Raw genomic sequence first — 9731 nt, 5'->3', positions numbered from 1 at the left:
GTGCTATTCTATTTTTTCATAACCGCCTGTACCTGGCAGGAGCATGGGTCTAGCTGTGGAGCTACACCAGGTGGCCTGGCCTTCCCTGGTTTCTTGTTTACTCCAAAGAAATTCCATATTACTCCAAAGAAATTCCATATTTCTCCCAAACCCATGCGGCTTGTAATTTCAAGGACTTTTCAGAGAGTATTTTTCAATATCTGTTTCTTGTGTGTTTCTGTTTTCTTTCTGAAATAAGGAATAGTAAGTTTTAGTCCATGTTTCCTGGTTTGCAAAGCCATCAACCACAGGTCCAGAATCCAGGCCCAGCTCATGAACCCACTTCTAAGTCAGTGCTTGCCTCAGGATAGAGAAGGTGGCTCCAGAGCCCTTCGTGTCTGGGGGCCCCCGGGCAGCTCCCTGCCCTGCCCCAGCAGCCCCAGCCCACGGCAGCTGGGGACTCTCCCAGGGAGAGGTGCAGAGGAGCATCACTGCCCTCAAATCCAGCCAAGGCGGGGACAGCCGGGCCAGCTGGGGGGGGGGGGGGGTCTGGCTGCCCCCTAAATGGGGCAAGCCAGGGCTGTGATCCTCTTCACACACACCACAGCGGGGCTCGGCTTGGTGCGCAGTCCTTGGAGCTGATTTTCCCGAGGCTTTGGGGCTATTTTTAGCCGTAGCTACAGCACTCGGTGCCACATGGCTGCCTCTGAATTATTTGGTTTCTTAATTGGCGGAGTTGATGTAAAAGCAAAGTGAGGGGAAAGGAAATACCAGCAGCCTCCCTGGGGACACCCTGCCAAGCCTGGGGGTGACAGACGTGCTCACTGTGAACTGTCTCGGCATGCTTTTGTACCAGCAACACGGGGAACGCAAGATCCGGATTTCAGGCCTTAGTTTCAGATCCGCTCTGGTGTTCCCTCCCTCGCCTCTCCGGCTGTGTTCTTGCCCCCACTGCTGGCACAGGCGGAAAGTGCATCCCGAGGTGCTGCCGGGCATCTTCCCTGGCTGCACGGGCAGCTCGGAGCCGCTGGAAGCTGGACCTCAGGCCCACACGGAATCTGCAAGGTACCGGGATTGAAATCAGAGCTTTGATTTTTGTGTTTGCCCTCAGAACAGATATTGAATGTGTGATCCACAAGGTGTTTAATGAGTCTCTGGGTATAAACTGGCAGAGCAAAAATCTTTTGATTAACTTAAGCTGACCAGAAATGAAAACAGGAAAGTCCCTTTGTACAGTCTGGATGGTAACTGCTAAAATCATATCCCAGTAACTATCCATGCACTGCATTCCTCCACATCAGTGCTCTCTTCCATTCCAAACACAGATGCTCATTTCTGTGTGATGTTGGGAAATCACATGTGCCAGGCATGTTTGAGTGGCTCCCCAAAATAAAGTATCTGGATCGATATGATAGTGAAGAAGTGGCTGAGGATGCTCAAACCAGGCCACCAACAATATGGTTTCTCAGGGGACAGTCGACCAGATCACCAGTTCTCCATGCCACTGCTGTGATGTTACATCCTAAACTACACAGTTGGAGGGAAAACATCATCCAATATTAAGCCGAAATCCACCTCCTACTGAGGTCTGAGCCACCCACATCCCAGCACAACCCACAGCCTCTACAGCATTGCCCCTTCTCCAGCAGTGCTCCGTGTTGCAGGTCGAGCCTCAGACTGGCTCTTTGGCTCTGCCCTTCTGGCTGCTCCTTGCTGGGGCACTGCCACCCTGAGCCCCACAAGCGGTTCCTTCCTGGCAACCCCTAGGTTGTGAAGCGCCACTTTTTCTGTGGCACTTTGGTCCTGGGGAGTGGTGCTGACCAAGCTCAGTGTCGTTCCTGTGGGTGCTGGGTTTCACATGAGGATGGCAGGGGCAATCACCAGGGTCCAGGAGGTGTCCCTGCTCCTCAGGCTCTGCTTCCTGTCACTGGGAGCTACACTGCCAGCAGCCTGCAACTTCCATGCTGGCAAAGCAAAGATTAACAAAACCACGAGGAGCACAGCGTTGCCCAGGCTCGGGTACAGGACAGGACTGCCTAGGGGCTTGCAGAATGGCCACCCTGGCAGAGGGCACCCCATTTAGATGATCACTGAAACAGTGGGGGTGTGTGGTCCAGTGCTTGGAAGGCACCATCTGCAGGCATGGATCACCCCAGGCTGGAGGTGCAGCTTGTCCCCTTGCTAGCACCCAGCTGGATGCAGCCATGCTCCCCATTCCTGCTTGTCCTGGGGCTGCCCCAGCACCAGGCCATTTGAAACATTATCTTGAATAACTGGGCTATCAGGAAAATTGAGAATGTACATTCAGCCTGGGGCTCATCACCACTTGGCTGAGCACTGGCTGTACATTCAGGGCTGCCAGTGGCACAGGAGCAGGGCAGAGCAGCAGAGAGGCTCTCGCCAGCAGCAAGGGAGCCAAGGTGAGAAGTGAGTGCCCTGGAAAAGCCACCTTCCCCAGTGCTTTGCCCCTAGTTGCACCTTGCCGCTAAAGCTGCCTCTGAACACGTCCATCAAGCTGCAGGGGTGACTCCTGTGACTGGTACTCGCGCAATTGCTGTGCTTCTTGATCTAAAAATACGGTTAAAATTTTGCTCTTGAGATACATTGTAAAAATGTCACTTTCCACGGCTTTCTCACAGCAGGGATACGGCTCCTGGCGAGCTGTAACTCAGCTCCTGCTCTGGGGGGGACTGGAGCGGCAGTGCCTGCCTGAGGCACCCACAGGTGAGCTGGAAGGGGAAGCAGGAGCTCAGCTGTGCCAATGGCAACAGCTTTGGCAGCAGCTCTGGATGGAAACCAACCACAGAGATTTATAAATCACTGCTCTTTACAGGCAAATTACTTCTCCTTAGATAAGAGGAAACAAAGTACCCAGGAGGGGAAGAAAGTCTTAACTTTTGGGAGGTTATCATGGTTTCATCCCACAACATCTGCCAGCCCTGTGTCAGTGCAAGGTAACCAACACATGGCATGAATCCGAGAGTATAAAAGATGTGTCATTACAAGAAGGAGTAGGAGGAAAATAAAGCAAGTTGACAGCTCACATCCTGTGCCATAATCCTAGAAATTGTTAATATTTACAAAATTAACAACTAATATAACCGATGACAATCTCACTCCTCCTGGTTGTCATGCGGATATTAACAGTTACCACCCGCTACAAACTGGAAATATTCCCCGTCTCTGGAGCTCCTGCTGCTCAGCAAGCGTGGGGATGGCACAGACTTAGCCTACCAGCTTTCCCACCAGCCCCAAGCCAGGAGTCAGGGTGGAACACCCAGGCACTGCTGGAGCTGGAAATGCCTCCTGACCTCACTCTGCTTCTGGGAGCAGAGGGTAAGGCAGAATAGGAGGGGGATTTTTCTCTCTCCCCAGCTCCTCCAGGAGCCCAGGATCCAGCCCCATGCAGTGTGGTGGGGAGAACCCAGAGGAGGATGGGGAGTACAGACAGTGCTGGAGGGAGGAGAGGCAAGGGCCACACCGGCTCAGATCACACCTTGGAACAAGCTGCCTTTTCAGGAGAAGCTCCTATACTGCTGGTGTGATTTGCCAGCTGTAAGGCTGGAAGCTAATTGATGAGCATATGCTAGAGTGTCATTCCCTAAACATGAAAGACCTGACTAAAACCAAAATAAAGGTGCTTGAACACTAGCGGCTCCATAGGAAACTTATTCCTAGACTAACAATCATAAGAAGATGAAACTTTAAAATCACAGTGCAATTCCCCACTATTTTTTTAAAAAAAGAGTAACAGCAGTGCCCATTTTCTCAGAACTGTGATTTTTTAAACTGTTACCTGTCCATCAAGAGGACTGCAGGAGGCAAGACAGGGTTGACACTGTTAAGCACAAGAAAACTGTGGATGATGCCTGCACAAGCAAGTTTTCTGGCTTCATTTTGCCCTAACCTTAGCAAGGAACATTAGTTTCCCAGGCCACTCTTTGCACAGGCACAGTGTGTCAGGCTTATGGTAATTTTAAAAGGTTTCCTCTGTCAAGGTGTACAGTATGCAAAAAAATCACCATACTCTTTCCAGTTCACTGTATGCAAAATCAAAACAGAGAATTACCAGTATAACTGTTTTCAAAGAGCTCCCAGGAACAGGAATAATTTAAAAATGCAAATTTTCTCTTCACTGGAATACCTTTCTCACCTTGAAGTGGAATGCTGTTGGCTGTATGACAGGGTGGCCCTAAGAGGCAACCTGAACAAGTGACCCTGAATGAATGAATGGATGGCAAAAAGACCCTCTTCAAGGCAACCTGAGATCAGGGATCTCATTTTCAACTAGGCCAGTGAAACAATACTGATCAGTGGAGCAAAGAGCAGCCTTTGCAGAGCTTGGTCCTCCAGCTGGCACAATACAAGTGCTTACCAAGGTGCAGCAACCAAGGGCTCTTTGGAAGGGGCCTCAGTTTGATGGATCCTCTGGAGGAATGACCATGGGGACCATCATGAGCTGCACTGCTCGTTAAGTGGTTCACTACAGTAAGATACAGCAACTCCTTTCCTTGAAGTACAGTGGGGAAATAAATGTGACCCAGTAAAACATAACATTGTTTTTAAATATTAAAAAAGCAATGACCTAAGAGAACAGATACATAAAAGCATCACAGTCACATTAAAACTGTTGTGTAGTTTGCTCTAAGAAGCTGGTACATTTTTAGAAACACTGAAACCTTAGCAACATTCCATCCCAGATAGTTTGCTTTTCTTTCCTTCGTCTTTTATTCTGCCCTGCACCTCTGAAGAGCATTTCTCTACAACCCATTTTGTTTTCTGTTTGTAAAGCTTTATGCATTTCAGTTTTTCATCATCTTCTGAGATCATTATCTTATTTTTTCATCTTTTTTTTCAAGAAACTTCTTCCCCCCCCAATCTGCCACCATCTTCAGTATAATACTTCTCCCTTTAGGATTTCTTTTATCCTTCTCATCTTTATGCCTTTCACTTAACTCCTCCCCAGGCCCTTCATTCCTGCTTTTGCTTGTCAAAACTGTGTTTCTTCCTCCTTCATGAGGGAAGAAGTGGGAAGGTTGCGTGGATTTTTTTGCTATGAGCACATAGGAATGCTCCAATCAATACTTTGCAACCCTGCAGAGGAGAGCTTGCATGACTCTTCCAACACTTTCAAAGTTTGCTACTGCAGTTAATGAAAGTCTGACTAATGCTTGCAAACCATAAGCTTATTTTAAAGCAGTGCTGTAGCTTCCCACCATCAGGCCATCCCCAACAAGCTTTTAATTTTACATTAGAGACACTACTCCATGCTTTGAAATACTTGTAGCCATGTAGCAACTTCTTTCTGTCTAAACCCCAGGACACAGAGCAGGTGATGGACACAGTCTCAGCCACCACCTGAGCCTTCAGCTCTGGCTGGATTTCTGTTCAAACCAAAGGAAAGCTGAACTGCCACCCCACTCACAGAAAGCCATGTCTGTGTGTACCCAGGGAGATTTTGGAAGACTGGTGAATCCAGTTCAGCTGGAAGTGAGTGTATGCAGAACGTCTCCAAGTCTCAAAGCAGGTATCTGGCCACTGGTGCAGCCCTGAGGAAGTGGCACCCTCAAGGGCTGGGGTAGCATTCAGTGCTGGGCAAGTTTCCAGAGCCTCTTCACCTCTTCCTGATAGTTGTGCCATTGCTATTTATTTTGTTCCAAAAAGAATTTGCAATAGTAGTTTGGGGATCTTCTGACATTTCATTGACATTTCTTCAGGACTTTTTGTAGCATGATTATTACTGCCATTAGGTCCCCTCACGTGTTAATGCCCACATTTAATTGTGTGCATTCCAGATGGGGCACAGTTTTTGCTGTGAATTCTTAACATGCATCCAACCTAGCACCTTCATGGGCCTGTTTCAGTTGGACCTGTTCCCTAGGCAGATCACTTAAGAGGTTTGGAAAATCCTCTGCAGAGCTTGCAACAGATAGAATTGACTGTTCCTGACAAGTCTATCATTTTTACTGTTCTCCATCTGCCTACCAAGACTGCCTCATTCTTCTGAAGTACTGAAGACCACTTAAAGTGTGTCTAAAGCTTGATGCCAACTTCCCAGCCCTGCTTGCCAATTCAAAAGAAATCTGTTGCAAAATATATGTCAATACATTTATTCCCAGACTAAGGCAACCATGTTACTCAAATGCTGGGGTAATCCTAAATGCGCTTGAGATGCTGATAACAGAATCTTCAGATACAAAACGGCTTTTGCAGAAGGCATCACTTCTAGCATGAGATATTTAAAGCCTTTTCTTTTCCCACTGAATGCAACAGGCCTGTCTCGGCAGTCTGGGCATGCTTCCCAGCTTGCTGTCCGGATGGGATGGCAGCCGACACTCGGCAATGGGTTGCTTGGGTACAAAATTCATTAAATTGGAAATCAGGGGCAGGAAGGTCTTGATATAAGTGATCCAGGTATGAGCATCTGTTCCTGTTCCTTGAGTTCCCTTGTTAGCTTTTGCTCTCTTAAGACTAAAATTGTTTGGGAAACACTGTCTGTAGATTTTAGGTTTTTCTTCCCCATTGGTAAAACCTGAAACTATCTGAGCTGTTAAACCATTTGGGGCTTCGGAGCTTGGTTGTGGTGCCAGCTTTGTATAGATAAATATAGAACCTGTGGCATTTTCAAAAGCCATTTGGAATAGCTCTTCAATACAAGCACTTTCAGCAGAGATTAAACACATTATTTGGGTTTTCTGCCTAAAGAAAAAAAATCACTTGAAAAATTGGCAGAAGTACCAGTTTCTTCAAATGACAAAGTTCTCTTCCCCAAACTGAGTCTGGCAATTGGCAGCTCTCTACAAAGACAATTTTTTTTCTTTCCTCTCTCCCCTTCCCTACTCCTTGATTTCAAAATAACCTTCAAGGCAAAAAGAGCAGTACACAGCAACATAAAAAAAGTAAAAGAAAATGATTAAAATTTTTCACTCCTTGAACAGAATGCTTTGCATTTTAACTAACTTGTATCAGATAAAATGCTACCACATTCCTACAGAAGAAATCAATGCATTACAGAAAACTGGACACATTCCTCAAGGAATTTCCATTTCAGAAGTTCTCCTGAATAAACTAAACAACAATAGAAATGAAGAGCTTTATTAAAATCACTTGGAATATCATATGAAATTTAGTATTGTATAGTATAAGTGCAAATTCCCCAATATTAACAGGATGTGACACATGTGGAAAGAGGACATTAATATACATAACAATAGAAAAGTTGAAATATGTTTGACAGTGATGTATTAAATGGCTACATAAATATGACCACAATTAGGAGCATATGTAATTTTGTTTCCCTCTAGCAGTATCTTCTAAAGCATTATACATAGTAAATTGCATTTAATTCTAATCCCTGCTTTCTTATACGTAACAGGAGATGTGTAAAAATATTACAAGCACAAGCAAAAGCAACATAGAAGATGTGAAAACAGAGGCAGAAGCCAGGCACTTATTTGTTCTTGGCTGCCAGAGGTTTACGGCTGATCTTCTTTGACTTGTCATTGTTCTTCTTTGGAGGTTCAGGGTTTGCCTGCATGTGTCTGCCATAAAGACTGTAAGGAAAGGAGAAAAAAAATTGTGATCCAACCATTAAACACAAGACTTTTGCTCTGCAGCACATTAAACAAAGCATCTAGTTACTAAAAATAATAAAAAAGGGTCTTTATTTTGTCTCAACACACTGTATTTTTGATCAGATCTCAAGCTGCAGTCATTAACATTTGGTTTTTTGTGACTTTGGTTTTTCATGACTTTTCAGGGGAGTAACATCAGGGAAGAGCAGGCCTTTGGAGCAGTGAAGGAGCAATCAGTTTTGCCTTCAGAAACTAGCAACCTTTATTCTGCAGTTATGGGATTAAGGCTCAGAAGGCTATAAGGATGTGTATTCAAGTAGACAGTGACAAAAATTGGGTTGAACTGGAGAGATAGAGTGCCTGCTTAGAGCAAAGTGAGCATCATCCCTACCAGAAAACCCAGGGGCTTGATAATGTGACAGAGAGCAATGGTGTCACAGCTGCCTTTGCTGCTCACACATGATTGATAGCACTGGGACAGCTACCAACACATCAATGCCACATTAGTAAGTACCACTGATTAAATGTTGACAAAGTATCCTACAATTAAGACAGCTAGCATTCACTGTGAAGCTAAATGGACCACATGGCTGAGAGGATCTTGCTAAGTATCACATAGTAATTAATAGATAATTTATGAGTAATCCTGATTAAACTAAATTAAAAACCTACCCAAAATAAACACAGCTCAAACTTAACTTCCCTTATTGACATAAAGTGCTTTTTGAAGATGCACTTTGTGGGTTTTGGTTGGCGTAATTTTCTTCATAGTGGCTGGTATGGGGCTGTGGTTTGGATTTACACTGAAAACAGTGTTGATAATGCAGGGATATTTTAGTTATTGCTGAGTGGGGCTTGCACAGAGCCAAGGCCTTTTCAGCTCCTCACCCCACCAGTGAGAGGGCTGGGAGTGCACAAGTTGTTGGGAAGAGATGCAGCCAGGACAGCTGACCCCAACTGGCCCAAGGCATATCCCAGACCATACCACATCCTGCTCATCATATAAAGCTGGGGGAAGAAGGAAGGGGGGATGTTTGGAGTGATGATGTTGCCTTCCCAAGTCACTGTTACATGTGATCTTGAAGGTCTTTTCCAACCTTTGTGATTCTGTGTCTCTATTTTATTTACTACTCTAATTCTATGTCAGAATGTTAAAAGCTACCATCTGCTGTGACCTTTATGTTGCTGTACCTGGAAGATACTTCAGCCTTGGGGTTCCACAGTTCCCTGGACTGTGGAATGGGATTAGAGCTCCTTGTAGGGTGGGGTGAAGAGGCAGCACTTGCTTTCACCTTCTCAGCAGCTGAAGTTTTACATCATGCTACTAAGCAGGCTGCTGTCAAGGTGTACTGTAGCCAAAACAGCCTTGCTCAAGGAAAATACAACTGTAAACTATGACATTACTTCACCTCACTGAAATTTTATGTGTGTCATCACCTACTGTCAACAAGGGATCAGGTGCGATTTCCCGATGAATGCAGAGAGCCCTGACCCTCTGTGATAACTACATGCTTCATATTAGCTACAATACACATATTTTTCTTTTATTTCATAAGAGATAGAGCTCCAGCAGCACAAGGCTGTATTTTATCCAAGTACACAGTACATATATTAATCAAACATACATCCTATATAACTGTCCTGTTCTGGAAGGTGTTAAGTGAGTCAAGGGAGGGAGTCTATGGAAGGAGAGGGTTCAGTATTATGAAAAGCTATCACTGTAGAAGAACACAGAAGTGACATTCAAGGAGGTTGTCCTATCAGAAACTGACCCAGGAGAGAAAAAGTCAGGGAACAAGCAGCATCTTGTTCTCAACGATAGGCAGTGCAGATTTGAAGCACTGTCAGCAGTAATTTTGTAACTCTTAGAAGTTAGCACTAGTTAGGTAAACACAAAATTAACATTCAAGCTAGTTTTTGGCTCTTTTAAAGTACCCATTTGGGACTTTAAGCACTGAATTAACAGAGAATCCAGTGATCCACTGTATCTGAGCACAAAAATCCTTCGTGGATAGGAACAGAAGTCCCTGGTCACTGTCCTGCGTTCCACATCCTGCTGCCCCATATCTCCTTTGTCCTGTTAGTGCCAACCCAAAGAGGACTGAAACAGCTTTAGTGGCTCTCAATTGTTACATACCCCCCTTTTCTCGAGTTGGTTTAGGTTCCTCCTTTTTACTC

General features: G+C 45.3%; 1 protein-coding gene across 1 annotated transcript in view; it reads right to left on the bottom strand.

Annotated features, from left to right (window-relative positions):
• Positions 1–7058: 7058 nt before the first annotated feature.
• Positions 7059–9731, bottom strand: part of RSU1 (Ras suppressor protein 1) — a 103714-nt gene continuing 101041 nt past the window's right edge. The window contains exon 9 of the mRNA XM_082294789.1: positions 7059–7532. Within this exon, the coding sequence (XP_082150915.1) occupies positions 7430–7532 (103 nt within the window). The 3' untranslated portion in view covers positions 7059–7429. The remainder of the gene's footprint in view (positions 7533–9731) is intronic.

Source organism: Coloeus monedula (assembly GCF_965178545.1).
Source record: "Coloeus monedula genome assembly, chromosome: 1".
NCBI classification, from domain to species: domain Eukaryota; kingdom Metazoa; phylum Chordata; class Aves; order Passeriformes; family Corvidae; genus Coloeus; species Coloeus monedula.
Note: the sequence above shows the minus strand (reverse complement) of the source record. Positions and strands in the feature narration are given on the sequence as shown.